This window comes from Mustela putorius, unplaced genomic scaffold (genome assembly GCF_011764305.1).
Source record: "Mustela putorius furo isolate JIRA1106 unplaced genomic scaffold, ASM1176430v1.1 tig00000174_pilon_pilon_pilon, whole genome shotgun sequence".
Taxonomy (NCBI): domain Eukaryota; kingdom Metazoa; phylum Chordata; class Mammalia; order Carnivora; family Mustelidae; genus Mustela; species Mustela putorius.
The window spans coordinates 21,489,134-21,512,323 of NW_025421304.1; the positions used below are offsets into that span (position 1 = coordinate 21,489,134).

The window sequence follows — 23,190 nt, forward strand, 5'->3', positions numbered from 1 at the left end:
ACTGTTTGCAAATTCTTTCTCTGCTTTCTCTATCCACTTTAATAAACCAAGGGATCCAAAGGACATGATGTGTGTTATTCAGGTCACATGCTGAGATAGAATGTCACGTATGCCTCTGTTGTGTCCAAAAAGTGCTCAAAATTAATTCCGACTTCCATGCTGAAAGGAGATACAGTGATTGTCAACTACATTTAGTACGTTTTTAGAAAAGGAGAATATGCGTCGACTGACAGCTCATTTTGTTTCCACATTCAATTTTTAATATTTGCCTGTGCTTACCAAAAGGACAGTCATGTTTATCTGGCACCCACAAAAGCCCAAGACCTATTTTTATGCTTGCAAATAGATTCTAAATCAGTCAATAGCATTATTTTTCAATGGCACAAACAAGAAAGTGGTCCAAACAAGATCTGATAAATAAAAAAAAATTTCTCTGAGTAATTCTCTCTCCTCTTGCTAATGTTCAGTTGATCCCTTTATTTTTCTGTTTTTCTCTTTTGAAGCAAAAGTCTCAGAAAGCAAAATCTCAAAGAGAAGATTCTACGTCCTAAGGCATCTTTATGATAACTAAGGTGACTTTAAGATAACTAAGCATATACCAATTTATCTCCTGGTTTTTCTCTTTCAAAAATCGTGAGAATTAGAATGCTCTATACAGACCAGAAAGGAGTTAGCAAATTGACTGAGAGGCTCTAAATCGTTTTGTAACTTTGAATAGCAGATGGATAACCGCACATACAAATCCATGCCCGGTAGTCCGTAATCTCAGAATTAAATTGTCTCCCACAGTATACACTAAATTGTCTCCCACAGTATACACTAAAAAATACTCAGAGCAGCGTTATGTCCAAACAGAGCAATAATTTTAGGATTTTCAATATTTGCAAAGGAAGTTCTTAACTTCTGAAAGCACTCTTGTATTATAATTTAAAAGAGGAAAGAAAACAAACAATCCAAAAAGATATGGAGACTATACAAAATAACAAGAGTTTTATTGAAACTATTGAAGCAAAGAAAATCTAGTTTTCTGAACCAACTCCACAATCGTATGCAACTTGGAGAGTGGAAGTACAGATCTGTTATCTATTTTTCTTAGCTTGCACATCATCCTTAATTACAGTTTAGACGACAAAATGAAACATAAATGGCTTTTTATCAACGGAACATTGCTGGAAGCATAAACAATAAATTATGAATTACTGAAGCAGAAGCCTTTTGGATCATGTATGCATAATGCTATTCTGCATATTTGGGATCCCAGTTGAACCTCCTGTTTCATGCAAATTGAGTTCTACCTTTTATGATTCAACATCCAGGAAAAGTACCATGCTTCCTACGGGTCAGAGCTGATGACTTATATGGAAAAGATCTCAAGTCACTGTTTGGTGCTGTGTGGTGCTGTGTGGTGTTGTGGGAAAGTCCTCTATGTGAGCAGAGAAGACAAGGTCACCATATTGCAAACATACACATGTAGGTACTCATTATCACACTCATACAGGCACACGATTTTCACTTGTTGCTTAGGTATGGTTGCCTGGGAAACCCAACAATAATGGCTTGGCTCTGGCTGAGGGATGGAGGCTTTTGTAAAGGCCGCTTGAGGAAGAAAGATGTTATTTTGGAAAGTCCTGTGTTAGCGTCAAAGCAGCCTGGTGTGATGAAGAACTCAAGGATGTCTCAGGTGGCCAGAAAGAGGGCATTTTGCTTACAAAGTGGACTACCTTTGCTCTCTGGGTCATCAGGAAGACCTTTCAAGTCCAGTTCTGCCTAGATGGGGTACCGCTGGCTTAAGGAGGATGAAAGAGGGGCTCTGTCTGCCTCAGCACCCATAACGTCAGTCCAGCCCAGGCAGGCATGCAGATTCTGCCCCAGTAAAGATGGAGGACAGAGGGCCAGCTCGAGCTGGCCTGGGATCAGGGAAATTCACATCCACCTGGAGGCAGCAAATTTCAGTTTTGTGGTAAGAGCAACAGGAGATAGGTTGACTTTCTTCAAAAGAGCAAAGGAAGATTGCCTTTAATCTTCCAGCCCGACATGGAACATGCAACATGATTCTACGGGGTATGTGTGTGAGGAGGCTGTGGGTGTTTGAAACAACTTGATATACCAGAATGGAAAGTAATCCCTTTGAGTTGAAAGTTGGGGTCAGCTACTGTGTGGAGAAAGCTGAGTTTCATTTTGGCAAGAGAGAAAGAAAAGAAAGCCTTTATATTCAAAACCAGATCCAAGAATCCTACAGCTATTTCCATGACCCGTAAATATTTTCAGTTTTCCCCACCTTTTACTCCTCCTCCTTTTTTTTTTTCTTATATCTTTCTATTACAGCATTCTTTAGATTGCAACACGTTGCCAAGCAGATTTCTTGCCGTGCATTCTAGTAGGGATGAAGGTTTTCAAAGCTACCATTGAGGCCACTTTGTACAACATTCAAAAATTAACAGAGTTCAAGATGCAAAGAGACCTGGTTGAGAACAATGAGCCAGAGGAGATGGAACATAGCATGGGAATTTAGGAATTAATAGATTAACCTAATGAGGATTTTGTCTCATTTACTGATGAATTTTTTTTATGTGCCAGACATTATGCTAAGAGATGTCTAGCAGATAGATTACACATATCTATCACAGCATATTTGAGGGTGAATAGGTATTTCTATCCTAATAGTACAGATAGGGTAACCAGGGCTTGAAATAATTGTTCTTACAAGGGATGCTTCCAGAGGATAAAAAGACATAAAACACATACTGCTTGATATTGGCCAGTCTATTGAGATAGAAATCTCACAAAACAAAGCATGATTTATATTCTAAACAGGTAAGATGTCATGGACATTGAGATAACCCAAGGCACGTTTATTTCAAAGCTCTAGTCAGCATTGACATTATTTAAATTAATTGTCAAAATTACACCTATTGAGTGTGGTCCTTATCAATAGGAATTTGTTCAAAAAGGAGATATCAAGAAGAGGAAAAAAATATTAGTGTCTTTAAGTACCCTGGATCCCTGGTGTCTTTTCTTAAGCCTAACCAAGTTGTAATTAAGGCCAAGTTTACTGTCTAATTGTTTCCTTTCCATAATGTCCTCTCTAGGGAGCAGGGTTTTATTTTTTTTCTCATTTCTCTACACACATGATTCAAGTAATTCATTGAAAAACATAAAGACTCCCATTTGACCAGACTGCTTTCTGGCAATTCTAGTCATACCTTTTAACAACAATGTGCAGGCTAGAGAAGATCAGGTTTCTGGCAGACCTGAAATTTTCTGCAAGCAAGATAGTCCTGTATCTGTAAAAGATCCATTTATCTTCCCTGTCTTGTTTTATTTAATTGTAGAGTATCTTCCACTTTCACAGTTAAAATGGAAGCCAATATGAAATGTGGTCAGCAAAACTCCTCTTGCTTCTAAATTCACCCCAACTGGAAGATGGAGAAACCAATGACTAGGCCATATAATTGATGAAAATCAAAGTGCTGTGATTGGTGTCTATATATGATATACATGACTCATCATATCTTTGACCTTTGTTTTCACCTTCATTGGTATTGAAGGTTGCTTTCCTAATCTGGATGAAATGTGAATCTCATATATTCAGAAAGAGAATTATTTGTGAAATCACTCAACCATGTAGGAGATAAGAGACAGCTAATTTCTATCTCATTTTGCCTTTGATTATGAATTAGTCTGCTAAAAATTGCAGAAGGACCAATCTGTATGAGGGAGGAGAAAGATCACAGTAACTTTAAGTTGAAAGACGTGGCTACAAGTTCCTCAGAAAATGCCAAATACTAAAACCATCTCCTATAAGGATCTTATTAAACAGGGGAATTATCTACCCATCAATTATGAATTTGGATATATTGACTTTCTCAAAAACCTTACCCTGGGACTTGCAAATCATGACACTGTCAGTGCAGAAACATCAGCTAATGCTCATTTTAAAGCCCATCTTATGTAAAGAAAAAAAACTCTAAATATAATAATACTACTTAATTCTCTCCAACTTTCAAACATAGAATATACCATAGTTTAAGAATAAATAATGTCTAGTATTTGGACTTTTTGTATTTGTATTTTTTTGTTGTTGCTGTCATTACTAGGGAATGGGAATGGGTAATAGGCTAACAAAATATTTGGTTATCTATCTACTTACCTATATATCTCCACCATTTTAAATCTGACAACCTTTTCCCATTACTTTAATTGTTTCTACATATGAAGAAGGGACCATCCCCGCCCCCCCCGCTAGTCTTACAATAACTATCCAGATGCCAAAAAGGTTGAGGTCTAAAGAGCAAAATTCATAAATTTCTGATCTAGGAAAAGGAAGATAGAGTATAAATTATACACATCTATTCCAAAGACCACTGGGCTCATGATTTACTCTATGGAGATGTTGAATGTTTGGATCCTAAATCCAGAATCACAGTGAACACATGTCCTGTTTTTCACAAGATAGTCCTGGTTATGTTTTTCCAGGAACAAATATAAATTGCAACCCCTATCACTTTAAAAAACATACCATAATAAATTATGTGGTCACTCTTGGCAAAATAAACACACAATTTAAAATAAACAATTGTGGCACAGAGAGTGTGCTTTCCACAAAATATTTGCAACACCTGGCATCTTTCTTTTTTCAATTATTTTACACACACACAAACCTGTGACATGAAAGTGTAACTTCCATTTTGTAGTTTCAAAATAAAACAGATAACACACAGTCTTTTAAATATTCTATTGAAGGGATTATTGCCATGTGTGATAGGGCAAAAAGAGGTTTATAAACTTTTACTTTCTACTGATTCTAAAATTTAGGGTAAGCACATGAAATTCATTCACTGTCAGACAAAAATCTCCCCTTTCATAGGTTTGGGGCATAGCTAATACAGTATAAAACTACACTTTCCCTGGCACCCAAGCCTCTCACTCACTCAGCACATGCCTATCTAGTGCCTTTGATGGGCTGTACTTCTCTTACAGGCATATCTTGAAATTGCATGCACAGAAAATGCTGAGAAACCCAGAACCTTTGGAATGGGATGGGAAAACATTTCTTCACAGGAAATTTTTAAATGTAGGGCATTGCCTATGTAAAAATAAAGACTGATACCTATTAACTCACAGTCAAAATGAGGATGGGTCACACTTATACCAGACTTAGAACCCAGTTTTGGCTTTCTGAGTTGTTTTTCGTCTTAGACATATTCATGTGACTTCCATAAAAAAGAAATGTGGTTAATCAAACAAACAAACAAAGACAATATACTTGCAGTACAATTCCTAGTTAGGGGAGGCTAACAAAGGACTACCCCATTATTGAGACAAAAGAACAGGATTTTGTCTCCTTCATGTGTATAATAATGGAAGCCAGCTCAATGAGTAGTATCTGTAAAACGAGTTAGTCATTTCATTTCTGGTGATGCATTCATATCTATCAGAGCATCTCCAAAGAATTAAGTAGCATTATGTTAAAAGGCAAGGCCATAATATATATAAGAAGAGTCATAAAATGTTACTTATTTCATAAATGAAATGTTAGCAAAATTCACTACCTCCTTGAAACAGAACATAGCAAATAACCCAAACAAATGTCATGAACCAAATTTTACTCTTCTAATTGAGTATAGCTTTTACAGAGACCGTTCAGAAATCCAAACAAACACCTATAGTAAAGCTGGGAGACAGCTTAAGGCAATCCATTTATTTTCCTAATCATTCAAAACAGCCGAAACTAAGACTTAAATATACCTGGGCCAAAATAAACAGTGAAAAATGCTTGTTGAAGATACAACAGCATAGGAAACAAAAATGTACAGATGAGATAGACTTTAAAAAAAAAAAAGAGAGATCTATGACCTTCACATGTAATAGACAATAGGGGAAACAGTTAATCCAAACTTGGTTCTCAAGAAATAATGAAATGGATTAAATGTCTTCCACTAGTGAAAGACTTAACAATAAAATCAGTTTATATTAGCTCTAAAATAATACTGATAAGAAGTGTCCTTCAAGAAGGATTTCCTGATCTAATTGCTATCATCAAAGTTGGTACAGGCTTAAAACAAATACCTCTAATGTATACCCACAAATCAGGCAAAATTAGGATAGGCTTTCGTTAAAGACTTGGTAAACATTCAATTAAAACTTAACAACTGCGAAGTATAAGCCAGTTCCTTCTCTAACAGATATCACAGTATCTCAAAATTCCTGGAGCTTTCCTAGAGGTTAAATCTTACTGTTCAGTCTTCAAAGTAAGGTGATTGAGGTATTCCCTAGGATAAAATTAACTTTTACATTAATAGTTTTCTTATCTATTGTTTCAATATTGGAAAGAGGAAGTGATGTAATTACCAAGCCACTAGGCTGATAATCTAAGTTTCAACTGCTCTTGGGTGAACAAAAATTATTTTATTGATATTTTCAGTCAAATTATGAAACAACACCTAATTTTCCAATTTATGTTCTACCCTGTTTCACAGGGCTAATATATTTACCTTCATTTTTCTTGATGGTAAAATTCGGATTGTTGACCATTTCTGGAAGAAGACTGTATAAGAAATAATGTCCATTTTTGGGATCATCTTTGTCCATGGCACTCACTGTTTGAATGACCTGTAACATAAAACTCGACATCAGCATTTCTGATGACATCAGAGGGCTTATACCGCCTCTAAAAGCTGAGGGACATCTCTTTAGTGGATTAATACTTTGGTCCAAGAAATTCTTTTTTTTTTTTTTTTCAGTTTTCTGAGTTGTTGTGGATGGTTTGTGCCAAGAACAAGGAGAAACATTTATCGCATTAAAATCTCAGTTTTTGATAAACTGATGAAAATTAAGGTCATTACCTTAATGTCCACTTGGTGGTTGTGGCTCAAAAATAACAAAATTGAGAATATTTGACAAGTCCACTGGGTAATTACAGGTTTTCTTTCCAATTTGAGTCTATCCGGGCATCTATAATGAGATTTGGAATTGTTACAGTGATTGTAGTGTGGCCCTTGGGAGGATCTTGGAAGTAAAGAACTTAAATCTTAACCCTGAAAATGCATCTTTTATTTTACTCATCAGGCTACAAATGTTTGCCAAATAGAATGTTCCTCGGCACAAACATCACTGCAACAAACCTTTCTGAAGAGTTGCATCTGTTCCCTCCCAATAATGAATACTGTTTTTAAAGCGAGTGGTTAACACATGCAAACAATGCTTTGGAGTGTATCCTGAGATGAATAAATTATAGGGATTAGGAGAATTACCACTGTGCAGAGAACTGTTTGGATAGATACACATACTTGGAATCGGTGCTGGTTGAATGTGCTTATTTCATTTGCAAAGCTGCATTAACTTAGCGCTAAGTTGTTTCTTGGGATGTCAGAGGATCAGCTTAATAATTCATATTTATGATCCTGTGATATTAATCACTTCAATATGAAACACTGGACATCAGTTAATGTGGTAAAACTTATGGTTTATACTACTACTGTAATAACTACAACTTAATTTCTACCCCAAAAATGCCCGCAAAGCATGACAATTGAGGTGATATCAGATTGGTCATAAAAAAGAATGAACAGGGAAATGTTCCCAGGTTTGTGAATTTAGATGAACGTAATGATGATACCTAATTTGTTAGGGCTGTTTGAACAATTAGGTCCCATTCAACTTTGCCAATTTTATTGAAGATAAATAAAAAAGGATCATTTCTTTTTGAGTGAAGGAGATCTTTGCCTTGTAACATCACCTAAACAATTGTAAGAACAACATTGAACAGCTGTGACTTTTGCCTTGTATTGAGCATATACTATATGAAAAGTTGAGACCTAAAGGACACAGCTTCTTTCAGCTTCTATTTCTCCATTTTTAAATTGGGACATATTCTTACCTGGTAGGTGTTTTACTTTTGTTAAGGACCTTGTAAAATATCTTATCGTCGTGCTTAGCTTGAGTAACAATATAACCCCAAAAAGTGTGAACTAGAACTTACGATTAAGAAAGTGAGGTAGTCATCAATATAATGGACTTGAAATTGAGTAGCCCTGATAGAAGGCATAGTTTTACCCTTTACTCATTGCGTGACACTGAGAGTTACTTTAGTCTTTCTGAAAACTCAGTTTTCCTGTATTCCTAAAATTGCAAATAAAAAGCACCTTTCTCAGAGGGCTGTTTTGACAACTGACATAAATTCAAGTCAGTCTCTTCATAGAGCATGTGGTTCCTAGTGAATGTTTAATGAATATTATTATCATCGTCATTGTTGTTGTTTTATTAGAGTCACCACCATTTATTCATGACACAGCCCCATGAGAAGTGTACCAGCTTCTGTTACCCAAACAATTCCCTAACCTCATCAGATTAGATGCCAATATAATGATATTTACTCTGTCTGAACACCTAGCATCATTGCCTTGACATTTAAGTACAGAGAGATGCCCTGGGCTTCTAGCTTTATAAAAACAAAAGAATGGAAACCTAAGGGGAGAAGCTGGGAACACACAAATAACTCTTTTATGGCTCACCTACATGTCCAAATATTTAAGAGAGGAATTTGACAGGAAACTTCTTTGAGACAGTTATAAAGAACAGGGCGGAAAGGGGGAGTGGGTTTCTTTTTCAGCATCTGGAACATTCCCTGCTCCCTTTATCCAATTTTGTTTCAAAAGGACTCCTCTGTCCATGTGCACCAGTTGAAAGAGCAACTCTCGAAGTGTGTCAGCACAAGAGAAGAAGGGCAAATGAAAGGAGAGCTTTCCTTTATCCTGGGGTGAAAATCATTCATGACTAAACGCATTCTTATGATGTATTTAGTGGATAGAGCTCCTCTGTGGATACCATTTCTAATATTTCTAAGTAATCTGCATGGAAAACACTCAGACCTGCTGGCAAGTGGATCTACATGAGTTATTTCATTAGTGTAGCCACCAGGACCAAAACAAAAGATACAATAATTTAGCTTACCTGAAGTAAAGGACTGTAATTACCTGTCATGCCATTATCTCAGAAGTTTGGTCTAAACTTTGAAACATTACACCTGCAATGAATATGCTTTGTTTCCATCTTCTACTTGAGCCAGGGACTCTGTTAGACTTGCAACTTCTTCAGCCTACTGACCCAGAAAGCCTTGAGGTGAGGTCTAGAAATCTGCATTGTAGGGGTGCTTGCGTGGCTCAGTGGGCTAAAGCCCCTGCCTTCAGCTCAGGTCATGATCCCAGGGTCCTGAAATAGAGCCCCGCATCGGGCTCTCTGCTCAGCAGGGAGCCTGCTTCCCCCCTCTCTGCCTGTCTCTCTGCCTACTTGTGATCTCTGTCAAATAAATAAATAAAATCTTTAAAAAGAAAAAAAGAAATCTGCATTGTAAACAGCCTTCTAGGTGATTCTGAAGCCTGCTAAAGTCCTAGATGAACTGATTTCAGTTAAGGGAGAAGATGGGTGTTTACAGCTTCCTCCTTATTATTCATTAGGTTAAATACAAACTCAGTGTGTGATGTGTTGGAGGAAAAGTGATGAAATGGTGACTCTTTAAATCAACTTCCACATATCCCATGAACAAGTTAAGAATTTGGCTTAAACCATTTTTGACACTTCATTTTATCTTAATGCAGATGGCTACTGTCTAGACATTTTATCTAAAAGTGGACGCATGGTAAATCACTTAAAGGACTTTATGCTATTAAAATGCATTAAGATACTCCTATCTAAAAGGCTGAAATTTTCACTGATGTAATAGCATCTGAACACACTTAGGTTTAAACAATGGAAGAAAAAAACAGATTTATTCAAGGAAGTGCACCTCCACACAAGCAGATTTTATAGGCACATTGAGTAAATGGCAAATGAAAATCACACACATTTCCCCCTGTGAGCTACTATGACATCAGTTAACTGTTAGCTTACTGGATAACTATTTCAAGGAGATGATGTAAAAATTTCTGGGGAGGTCATAGATTTTTAGGAGTACATAGATAGGATTTAGTTTAAATGTTTTTTCCTTTTTATCAGCCTTAGGATGCAATTGAAAAATCTAATGTTTGATCATTTATTGTGGATTAATTTCAAGGGAAGCTGAAAGTTTACATAAAAACTTTCTGAAAAATAAAGTATATCTGGAATGTTGGAATAAGGAAATGAATTTCAGGGCCATACTTGGAATTCTAGGGAGCAGACTCGATTCTATTTCTTGAGATTACTAATTTGAAATGAAATAACCTTTCTAAGTCATGAAACTAAAAAAAGAAAAATTCTGAGAATTATGGGGCCATATCATAATTCTAACTATTTTACTAAAAAAAGACTCATACCGAACTTGGGTTTTTCATTAGCAGAGATGATTAAACTTTAGTTTAGACTATTTTACATTAATTCAAAAATATTTAATAACAGTGACGTGCCCATGTCATTATTAACTTTTTGCCAGGCAAGCATCCAACAAACACATTTCTGATAATCGGATCTGTTTAGAGCCATGAAACTGTCATGGGATCTATTAGAAATCTCCTGTAAGAGTCCATAGATATTATTCATTGACTTGTTTTTAAGAACCAGGCATGATTATATATGATAAGTTGGATTTTTGCCCCCTCACTGCTGTAAGAACAGCACGTGGTAAACTGTTTCATATGTTTTGCACAAATGAATGAATGAATGAATGAATGATGTCAGCATCTTTTAGCATCAGCACTAATTCTCACATAACCTTGAGAAGTATGTATGAAGAGACATATGGGAACCTAGTACACCAAAGATGTGATACATAACATTTGATCCCAGATCTAATAACAAACTACCTGCATCCTCCTGCCCCAGTCCATCAGGCTGCCTCCAGTTCTTGTGGACATTCGTACATTCTGCACGTGTATTTCAGTTAAATTGGGGTTTAGACCTTCAGTATTTTGGAGAGCCATAAGGATGTCCTCATGCATTCTTGTTGTTGCTCTTTCCGGGGATAAAGCTCCCCTTTTGATTCTGACACACAGCAGGACAAAAAGAAGACTGAGACATCATAGTTCCCTGTGAGTGTGGGCAAGGTAAGAGGGGACTCCTGCAGCTTTTGGGATGCTTTCCAGACTTCTGTGATATACATCTGTGCTCCAGGAACTCTCAACACTGATAGCCAAGATGGTGTCTACAATCAGAGTATGCTGTCACTTTCTCAGACAAAACCTGATTTTCTTTTTTTCTTGGCACATCTTTCTGTGGGTGGTGTGAGTTGGAAGGTGATGGAAAGCAGGTTGAATGAGAGTGAGTCAGAGGTACTGCAGGAAGGACAGCATCGTTTGTGGTTTTCTATTTATTCTTCTGCCCGTTATGACCAGCTTACTGCTGATAATCAATATTAGCTTTCTTGAAATACTAATTTTGTTTCTTAGAGCAGGAGTTTTAAACTTGGGAAAAGAAAGGATGATCTATGAATGACTGTCACATGGCTCGAACCTGTCAGCTTGAAAGTGAAGTGGAGTTATCCATGTATGTACATATAGGAGAAGGAGAGGCCATATTATCAGATTATCAGTGAATTATATAACTGAATGAAATAAGACAAAATAGGTTAAGAACCGTCCCCTAAAAGAGGGGCCCTTGAAGATAAAAGTTATATGCACAAGGGAAATCAAAGTCATAACAATGATGATAAATTTAAAAAAAGAGGAAGTACTGGAATTTGGGAAATTATAGTAAAATCCATACAATGACCCAATTATCCTCCCTTATTTCACAACTGTATACTATAGTTCAAACAGAAGCACTAATCATAGCTATTTGATAGTTCCTGGAGATTTGCTTTATAATTTGCATGGTAATCCAATCTCTACCAAGATTTTTCTTTTTCTACCCAGAGTGTTTTCCCATTCCCATGCCCCGCTCCGCCCTTTTTCGCGTGACGACTTTTTTTTTTTTTCTTTAAAAACCATTAGGTGGCTGTTCAGAGCATATACCATCTGACCTATGGAAAATACAACGGGAGGATATAGATTTGATCTGATAAGTCTCTTTTAAAACCTAGTGAAGTCCTCAGTCCTCTGGGTAGACATTTGGGGGCTGTGCCTTCACAAACCCATTTGTAGAACTTCTGACATTTTCCTCTGTTTCTGTTTCCTTCACTGCTCTCTCCCTTCCCAAAACTAAGTTGAGATAAAATGATACAAAGCAAGGGCTCCTGAAGAATGTGTTTATACAACATTTGGGGTTTCCAGTTTGTTATGTCCTTTTCCTTCTGGACTCTGCATGTTTCATGTGTATTTCGTGCACCTCTGAATTACTCCTTTAAAACATTCCTTTACTTGCTTTTCTTTGTAAACTCCACTGATAGGGTAGAACCCACACTTTCTAATATAGCGGAGAAGTCTCAGGCTCCTTTCAATTTCTTTTCTCCATCTTCCATGATATGACTTCACAGGACTGCTTCCTGATGTCTCCTTACCATCATAAACATCACTTTCTAGGCTGAACATGTGTGGCACCGTTTATCTTGCTAGAGAGGGATTTTTGACTGGGTTCCATTTACCACTATTATATAGTTTCCTCTGAAGGAAATTGTGAAGATTCTAGAATCAGCTGTTTGCTAAATGCCCAAGACGACCCAGCCCTCTTGTGATTCATATGTGCTTCTAAATGCAAAGGAATCTTACACTTAAACAAAACAAGCAGAAGAAGATGTTGTGAACTTCTTTAATTCAGTGCTTTGCAGTCTTATTAGGTAAACCACAGACACACACCCCCCGCATGCTGCCCCATATATCGATGTGTTATACCCTACACGTTTTTCTCAGGCACTCACTTTGAGAAACGCTATCCTTCAAAACTTATTTGAATCTTAAAGGCTAGGAAGATTTCCACCTCTCTGCGGAGGCACTGTCTCCCCTTAGCGGGTGGTGACTGTGTCATCTGCATGGGCATCTCTGCCATTCCAACAACATGTCGGCTCCTCTTGGTAGCATGTTACCCAGTTTATGTCATGAGCACAAAGCCGAGGCCTAAGGCCATTTACTATCAAGTGTCAATTTTACTGTCTTCAAAAAGGTGTCCACATGACTTCTAAGATCACATGGAAAGAAGCATGCACATGTGCCCACCTTATTTCTATCTTAAATTCTTATTCAGTAACAGGTTGAAAATAAAACATGGAAAATATATTTGCATGAAATAGATCAAGAATTTGAAACAATCCCTGACACCATTTTCTCTGTGGAATATTGATCTTGTTGAGGTCAGGGGCCAGATCAAACCCATGGAATTTGGAACCATACAAGAGATTCAGCTGATATATACATCAGCTGCAAACACGACTTCACAAAAAGGTTCGGATTGTATGTGTTCCTGTCATTGGATTCCAGTCTATATGAAAAAATAAATATAATAACTCACAAATACATAGCGGGGAATACAAACCCTCTCTTCACCCTTAATAAATAATATACTTGGAAATTATCAGAGGAAGAATTATCCCAATACAGGGAACTAGATTGTCTTCCGTTATATTGACCCTTGACAGACTATAATGTTTTGCTCCAAATCAAATTCATGCAGATATAATAATAATAATGAAATAACAAAACATTATAAGTGAAGTGTATTTTGCTTTTTAGCTTATGAGATTAGTTAAAATATATATTGATAGTAATTACAATTATTTACTATGCACTTGATATTGTACCAGGTATTTCTAAAATATGAGAGTTTAATAGACATTAAGGCAGAAGTTCACAAAATTAGTAAATGGCAAAGCTGTGGCTCACACTTTGATTGTTTTAGCTTCAAACCCCTCCACTGCATTTTTTACTTATGCTTTCCCCTCTGCCAAAGGTGAGCTCTAAAAGTCATACTTTCGTTAATGACTATCTTGAAATATGTTTTGTTACACATGATTTTTTTCAAATACCGTTTTATGCATTCTACTAATTTACCATCTCCTTACTCGACACCCCCCCTAAAATGAAAATAGTACTTTATGCATTTTGTTGAGGTCATCAATTTCATCTGTCTTAAAAATCAATCCTGTCTCCCTCTGTGTATGCAGATAGATCCTGAAAGATGCCTGCTGGCAGGGAAGTTAAAATTAAATCTAAATTTATTGTTTCATGAGTATTATAGAATGCCGTGTTTTTGATTCACTGTTTCACATTTATTAGGAAAAAATCAACAGAAATTTTAAAAATAAAGTAGCGAATTCATTCATTGCTGGCGTTTATAACGGATAATTTCTACTTTCTAACTTCTTGGTTCTTTTCACTGGAGATTTTGTGGAATGACTATGGATCAAGTATCTTTGTTGGTCATAGGACCTGACTTTTTTCCCTTTTGAAAAATGCTCACTCTTGGGGCGCCTCGGTGGCTCAGTGGGTCGAGCCTCTGCCTTCGGCTCAGGTCATGATCTCAGGGTCCTGGGATTGAGCCCCACATTGGGCTCTCTGCTTGCCGGGGATCCTGCTTCCTCCTCTCTCTCTGCCTGCCTTTCTGCCTACTTGTGATCTCTGTCTGTCAAATAAATAAATAAAACCTAAAAAAAAAATGCTCACTCTAATCAGAATCTTATTTCTAAGAAGTGACTCACACAGGCAACAGAGTCTCAAAGTGGGCTTCCTTGGGAAGCATAGTAAGATCCTAGAAAGTACAAGGACGTGGGAAACCTACCTATGCTGCTTTTCTTGGCCTTGGGGAAGTCCCTCACCCCTTTTTAGCCTCAGCCCCCTTATCTGCAATCACACCTGTGAAGCAGCGATGTTGTTTGTAGGTGGGGCATCTGCTATATTACATCACTCATGTAAGCATACAGCTTTCACCATTCTTATCTCCATCTCATTTGCTCCCACCTTTGACCAGACTACTCCCATTTTTTGCAGTTACAGTCTTTAACTGTTTTTGCTGCTTCCTTGCATATGTGTGTGTGTATGTGTGTGTGTGTGTGTGTGTGTACATTTTATCCAAAATAGGACCCTTTTCATTCAATCTCAGTCTTTTGCTTATTGCATTCTTCTTATGATTACACTTGAGCCACAGAGGTCTTCAATTATTTAAGCACACCAAGGTCTTTCTACCTTCAGGGTCTTTGCACAAGCTTATCCTGTTGGCTAGAAGGCTCTTGCTTCCAGGCTTTGAATGCCTAGCCCTTTCCCATTTTTTTTTTTTTCAGTTTTAGTTCACATGATACCCACCTAAAAAGTGGCTTTCTCTGAAAACACTATATCAAGTAGATCTCTGCTTTTTCTTTGTTCCCTTGTCTAGTTGTGCTCATGTTCCCTTCAATCCAGTTTTCAAAACCTGAAATTATATTATGGATTCATTCTACCTTTTTTATTTTATTTTTTTTAATAAGCCCTTTCCTCGTTAAGTTCCATTAGAGAGAACATTTTTTGTTGTTGTTGTTCTTTTTACATTGTTTCCCCAGGTCATATTACAATACTTAGCATCTTGTAGATGCACAAGAAATACTGTTCAACAAATGATTTTTCATTTGAAAAGGTTAGTTTGTGCACCGTGTGTCTGTGAGTAAAACAAGGGTTTCCATGGTAATATCTGAGAAACTAGTTATTGAAATATTTGTCACTGCTGAATGAAATGAATTAGAACTGTGATTCTAAAATTTTGTGAATATTCATTCCATGCCAAGCACTGGCTAGATACATATCTAGAAATATAAGATGTTATTTTTTTTGCTTTATTTTTTTTTAACTCGACCTATGATATCCCTAAGATAAGCAAGCATCATATTGTTACAGTATTGGTCCGTGACAAAGGAATTTTAAAAAGTAAACCAGAGCTGTGTTTTTTTGTTTGTTTGTTTTGTTTTTTTAAGTCCAGACATAATTAACTCGATGCCAAATAGCAAGCCTCGGGATTCTAGAGAGGGTGATGAATCACCAATTATATGCCACTGGATTTATATGTAGTAAAAGGGGAAGCTCCTTCCTGAAGGAAGAAAGAGCTGAAGCAGTCTGTCATCTAACTAGTTCTCGAACAAGGAAATATTCTCTGGGACTAAATAAGAGACTTCGACTCACACCTGGAGATGCAGCATTTTCAGTGTAGTCGTTGCATCAGTGAACCATCTGGAGCAAGTTCTCCTAATTAGGTCTGTATGGTAAACAAAGGGTTAGCCTCTGAAACAAAATCCCAGAAAGACCCCAGTGAGGGGACAGGCGGTAGGAGTTATGGAAGGCCCTCTGACCCACACTGGTCACTAAAATTCTCTACTTTTCTTTCATGTTTGGTTCCGAGGGTGCTGTTGTCAAGCATAAGGAAGGAAGGTACTGGTTTCTCCACAGCTGTTACCTGTTCCTCCACCCGTCCAGCCAGATTACCATTCTCTTCAGAGAGAACCTGGTTTAGCCCCAGCTGACTCCTTTTCAGCTCTTGATAGATGTTTCCTGTCTCTGGTGGGACGGGGCCTATAGTAAGAGGTCTTTTCCGTGAGAGAGCTCCTTTTCCCTTCAGCTCTTCAGCCTCCTTTCTGCCCAGAGGAATTGAGGAATGTTCTCGCAATTCTATCATTTCTAATGTTATTACGTGTTTGCCAGAGAGAAAATTCTAGAAGGGAAAAAGACTGTTGTTTAGGGTGTTGTTTGCCACTAAATCCCCAGTACCTTCTCAAGTCCTGGTACATAGTTTGTGTTTAATAAGTATTTACTGACGGACCTAAACCTACCATCCTATCAGACACATGGGCTGTCTCTTACATATTTTGCTTTCTGATCTTGAAATCTTTCATCCATAACGTCATTTCTGTCTTGGCCATTAGAGCAAGAGTCAGTGGAAAGACTCTTATTCCTCCTGTTAAACTGAGGGTCGAGCAATCTGTAGATGATTCTATCCTGCGGTGACGGAGTTAAGAAGACTAAAGTCATCTTAAAACTTTTGACTTGAGATACATTACCTAGTGGGGAAGTGGTTTTTTAATAGAAGTAACTAGGAATAGTATATACCATGTTAACATTTAATTATGTAATGGAGGGATTATTTCAAATGAGGCCTCTGAACTATTTCTGTCATGGGTGGTTGTTACTCTTAAGACATAAAAGGTGGGAGAAGCAGATAGGAATTCCAATTCCACTTTCAAAGTGAACCTATGACAATTCTAGGACAGATGCCTTCTGTCCCGGAGGTCTATGTATAGAGAAGAGAAAAGTGGCGTGCTTCCTTCCTTGTTAAAGTTTTTATTTTACTTGATTCTTTGTTTAAATGAGTGTGTTCATTGGGGGTAAAAAAAAAAAAAATTAGTCAAGCACAGTAGAATTCTCTATGTTCATGTGGATACTGGCTTTCATTTTGTGAGAGGTTTCAAAAACCTCTTTCTAGAGGTGTTCTCAGTCCAGAAGGTCTTTACAGACTGGTTTTTACTGGCTTGCCCTTGATTATTACTAATAATCTCCAGCTGCCTCATTTGTCAGGCCGCTGATTCCCTTTGAGTTCAGCCTTAAATCCATACCTTCCAGGCAAACCAGACATTTCAGAGTCCTACATTCCTTTCCCTGAGGCTGTTTTAAAGCCAACAGTAATAGTGGAAAATACCGATAGAACAATGAATTTAGTGCTAATACTATTGACATTTGTTTTTCATCAGTGTGTGATCACCTCACAATGAATATTCTGATTTCAGAATGAAGGAAGTCGTTTTGTGCCGTTCTGAGAGATGACTGAAAATGCATCTGTGTTGAACTTACATAAACACTATTTGGAGTCGATAATACATAGGCATTTTAGAAAAGGTTAAATACAAAAAGGAGATCCTTGAGCCATTAAAAGTGAACTAGGAATGGCGTAATGATTCACACATGAGTTCTGACTAGCACCAAAGATGCAAGGAATTCAGGAGTTGTTTGAACAACTTCTTGTGTATCAACCAGTCAGTCGTATGTCCAAAGCTTATGTGAGGAGTCAAAAATCTGATCTCTTTATGGAAATATGAACTCTGATAAACATACCTAACAGATTCACTTGAGGATAAGGTAGTGGCAGTGGACAGAGACACAACAAAAACATTTCTTCACAGAATGAGTCATTCATTTTGATATGCAAAACTCATAAAACAAAGAATGAACTGCTTTTTTTTTTTTTTATTTTGATCGTGCAGAAGAAAGATGATGAAACAACGCATTTTTTTTCCTGAGGGTAAGAACTGCTGAGGAATCATTAAAACCTTGGAAATAGTCAAAATCCACAGGGTAAACCTCCAGATTCCTGGAGGTCCAAAGTCATGCATATGTCAATACCACAAGTGAAGCCAATGTGGGATTTTTTAAATATCAATGCCATTGACTCTTGGAACTTGTGTGATGAGTTTTTCATGATTTTTTTTTTTAATTCTAAAGTATTTGACAGATTCTGTATGATCAAAAATGTCTGGCTTGTAAGTCTCTGATTGGCTATATCACCCCAGGAGCAATCGGGTCCACACAACCATATCCTTGAAACTAACCTGCGTAAATTTTGATCGAACTCTGTCAACTCGATCTGCTAACTTAGCCAAGTGCTAATTACTGCCATATACATACACACACATATATATATATATATATACACATACACTCTACCCTTAAGATTATAAATGAAAATGTTCAACAGACATGATAGTGGGCAGTTCCACATGATGAAATTAGGAAACTTAATGTTAGAATATTTTTAAGAGCCTATCACTGCTGAAAGTGAATTTTTCTTTTTTTTAAAGATTTTATTTATTTATTTGACAGAGACCACACGTAGGCAGAGAGGCAGGCAGAGAGAGGAAGGGGAGCAGGCTCCCTGCCGAGCAGAGAGCCCGATGTGGGGCTCGATCCCAGGACCCTGGGATCATGACCTGAACTGAAGGCAGAGGCAGAGGCTTCAACCAGGTGCCACCAGGTGCCCCTGAAAAGTGAATATTTTGCTAACAGTATTTATGACATCTAGATATTTGAAATGACTGAGTTTGAATGCTAGAATTTTAGCTGTACGTGTGTGTGTGTGTGTGTGTGTGTGTGTACACACATGTATTCGTGTCTTACTTTGGGAAACAGAAATGAAGCTAATCCTTGGGATATAGGGAGTAGAGTAGGGGAAAATGTCCGCTGTATCACAGGAGGGTAACACATTGATCTTTTGTAATAATTAAATAAAAGTATAGGGCTACAGCGCTATTCCTTTCTGTAGGTGAAAAAAAAAAATCTGACTCTTGTCAGGTAAGCTACTCGGCAAATAGTAAGTTTAATTCCTAACACCCACATGAGGCCCAAGAATAGTTGGATTAACAACTCCAGTGTCAAGCTGTCAGCTGCTGTTTATTTAAATTAAAATGTCACCATCCAGAAATAAATTAGGAAGTTGAAAAACGATAAATTTCTTAAACATACAGTACTTTGGCACCTTGTTAAAATAAATCTATTACATTTGTGCTTTTAGAACTTTACATAGACTATTTCCATTTTGACATTCAGAGTAGAGCAGGTTTTGTCTTTTTTGTTCCTCTCTCTTCCTCCCTCCCTCCTTTTTCCTTCCTTCGTTCCTATTTCTCTATTTTTATCTGTCTACAGTGTCCCTATCTACGCTATATAAGAAAGGTTAAAAAAAAAAAGTTTCACCAATACACAATTTTCAGATGCTTCCCTTGCATGTCTAAATCACGTGCATCCTATGTTTATCTAAATACATCTGCATTTTTACAGATTGCAAAAATCACTTTCTACCACGGGTCTTCCTGGGTTCCACTCTTAGGTGTGGTTCTGAGGGTTGTTATGAAACATAAACGCGCTCCTTGTGAGCTTTTCTCTTGCTTTCTGTCCTAAGAAGGTTAAAATTTTTGTCCCCATCTCTCTAAGACCTCCCTGTTTTAGCGAGAGCCCGAGAGACTTTAAGATGGTTACTTGGCTCTGGGTTCATGGCACAGCAGGGGGTTGAACTTGAGAAGCCCAAGTGGTCTAGGGTAGAGAGAATTAACCTCTCCAAAAGAAAAAAAAATGCTCCTTCTCTGTTCCCATCTGGATGTTTCCTGCCTGTGACTTTGCAGACCGTAAATGATGAGATGCTCACTAGAACGCAGGTTAATCAGATATGAGACAGTTGTATACAAACATATTCAGCATTAACAACATGGAGATATTTACTTGGCCGGGTTTTCCATTTTCACATAAAAATGCCTCATATTCGGATGCGAATTCAGGGGCGTTGTCATTGACATCCAGCACTTTAATAGCCACAGGCACTCGTGATATCTGACTGTGGTTCCCTATGGGAAGGAAAAAATAACATCAGCATGGAGGGTACTTCATTTTAACGTGCAACTCAACTTTCTTCTGGAAAGCATGTGTGTCTGTTTCAACTTCCTTTAATCAGGGTGTTTTCAACATAGTGATGATGGAAACTGACCACTCGATAGGGAAAAGAAAAAAGAAAACACAGCACGTGCTTGACTGCTTAAGTATAAATTATGCTTTCAAACACCATTTGCTGGAGCTTAGCTTGACAAAGACCATCTCTGAAAAACTTAGAGGTTTCCCTGATGAAGAAAGCTTTTTTTAAATGATAAAATGCATTACACAAAAGAAAAAAAAAAAAAAGCCCTACTCAACGAAGATTACTCTCTTTGTTGATCTTGGGTAGAACTCAAGCCATTTTTGTGCTCTTACCCTATTTGACTGGCCATATGTTAAAGAGGAACCTCAAAAACCCAGGAAAAGGCCTAGGTGTCCAGTCCAGCGATTCCTTAACAATGATAAAGACAATATTAAAGATGGGGAATCCTTCCTCTTGTGAATTCTATTTTTTTTTAATCAAAAATTGACCTTGGGATCTTTCTGGTAAGATAAGCCTAAGTAATTTTAATATTGTCATTTTCATAAAGATTTTCATCAGTGTAAACAGATAATAATCTTTTCCTCTTTCCAGGTCAATCCCAACAGCAGAGAATTTAATACGTAATCCTAATCCTTAAATCCTTAAATTTTAAAAGTTATAGACACATACACACATACACACACACACACATGCACAGAAATCTGGTGCATTAACTAATACATTGTTGACTTTGGCCATGTGATGATTTTTCATTTGTAATATATGCAATACAGTTTGTACCATGTAATAATCTTCTGATCTCTTGTAAATTATACAGAATGCACTGGTGATGGCCAATTATTTATTTGTGTCTCTGTGGCAGTGAATATTTATATGTAAGCCAAGAGGGGGATGTGCGTGGCTTTTGAATATGAAGAAACAGACTTGCATTTGATGTATCAAAGTGATCTTTGTGATAATTGATTAAATTCAGAGCTCTAAACCCCTCAAATACTCATTTTTGTGTGTGTGAAGTAGCAAAATACTTCTAAAGTACACACTAAATAATCATAGCCGTGTTCTAAATTTATAGTTGGTTGAACCCACTGGCAATGCTACAAGATTTGAATTTAGTTAACTAGCATGGCAACTCTCCAGTATGCTAATGGGATTAACTATGGATGGATAGATAGTACCGGGTGGAATTCACACCGCCTCAGTCGTGGAACATAACCTCACTTCCCCAGAATCCAGCCCATGGCCTTAAATGTCTCACTTGATAAACCCCCTTTTTTTTTACCGTCTTATCTCTAATAAGTGAATTTCTTCTTCTTAATTCAGAGAAGAACCATGGACCTCTTAGTTTCCAATAGAAAGGGAAGTTTCAAAAAATTAAATGATCCTAAGAGAGGGAAGTTATATTTTGTGCCTTATCCACCTGTTTAAGGTGGACAAATAAGGTATAAGGTATGTGAAATAAAGTACAATTATATCTTTAAAGATTTATGCTTCTTCTCTAGCCTTACCATGAGCTGAACAGCAGCTGCTAGAGAATAAAAGGGAATGCAGTGTATGCACCTAACAGCAATGTTTAGGGTGCTGGCTCTGCCTTCTAGTCCTTACGTGATCCTGAACAAGTGACTTAACCTCCTTTTATTCTGGAGAAAACCGAAAGAAAATGAAGAACTTTATTTTTAGAACCGTTAAAAATAAGAGAAGACAGTAGGTGCTCAGATAATATGAGGCACACAGTCAAGGGCATTTTAGCCTTTGTCCTTTGTAACTGTCAACACGATGAGCTCCATGCATACCATTTGGTCTATACAGTGGGATGTTTCTGGAAGTATATCTCTTTCAATCCTATGTGAATTATAACCATATGGAACTATGAATTATATTCAATTCAATGTGATTCTCCTATTTTAGGTGGGGAGACTGGCATTCAAAGGAACATATGCCTTTACCAATATTATTCAGTTAAAAATTAACCCCCACATGTAGCTTTCGTCTCCCAAACATGAGGTCTTTGCACAGAATAATACTGAAGTCCAAAACAAAATATATTTGCTTAAGGTAACTAATCACTGCCATTTCTTCAAGAACACATACAGGTTTCTTATAAATGCTTATCTCATGGATGAACACTTATTTAAGTGTTGAGTCCAACTACCAAATGCAGAAGTGGATATATCCTTAATATTGCCAGAATTACACTAGTAATCTGCAAGCCTCCCTGAGAGACTGAACAATTTAAATTCCCTGTATTTACTCATGGTACTATTGTACCCAAGCAGAGTCCCTTTAAGTGATTAATTTTTATTTTGTAGTTCTCTGTATCTCAACGCTACAAACTACTGAGAAGTTATTTATTTATATAACATCCATTTTCTCGGTGCCACATTCTAGACCAACTCTTGTGTATTTCAATGATTATAGGCACCTTCTATAATATTTTCTCTACCCTTCAGTTAACAAAAAGCCAACGATCAACATAGGCTTAATAAACTACATATGTAGAATAGACAGTGGAAAAATAAATGCACAGTCTTTGAGAACTGGAGAGTACAAGGAAAAGCTGTTCTCCTTGAACACGATCTTGCTCCTTGGCGAATGAAGAAAATGCTAAACTTGTTGAGTCAGACTTACGGGCAATGTTTGACTGGGTCAAGTCTACCAACTGATACCCTTTGTTTTCTGTCTTCTGCTGCACACACACCTGACAGGCAAACATGCATACATTGATTTTTTTTTTTCCTCACCATTTGGGCAAGGGATAATTATGCTAAATCTGTTCTTTTCTCTTCTTTTCTTGATCTCAGCTTTTGGAGGAAAAAAAAAAAGAAAAAAGAGGCATCCCCTCTTATAACTAGATGGCTGACAGGTGGTAAGACTCCAGCACAAAAGATAAAAGCTGCATGAGCTGCTTATTGGGCTAACTCTGAACATTAGAGTAGGATACCT

General features: G+C 37.2%; 1 protein-coding gene across 1 annotated transcript in view; it reads right to left on the reverse strand.

Moving 5' to 3' along the window:
- Positions 1 to 23,190, reverse strand: part of CDH8 (cadherin 8) — a 379,478-nt gene that overhangs the window by 46,655 nt on the left and 309,633 nt on the right. The window contains exons 9-10 of the mRNA XM_004744298.2: positions 20,061 to 20,182; positions 6,495 to 6,612 (exon numbers count right to left, since the gene is read on the reverse strand). Coding sequence (XP_004744355.1) covers positions 6,495 to 6,612; positions 20,061 to 20,182 — 240 coding nt within the window. The remainder of the gene's footprint in view (positions 1 to 6,494; positions 6,613 to 20,060; positions 20,183 to 23,190) is intronic.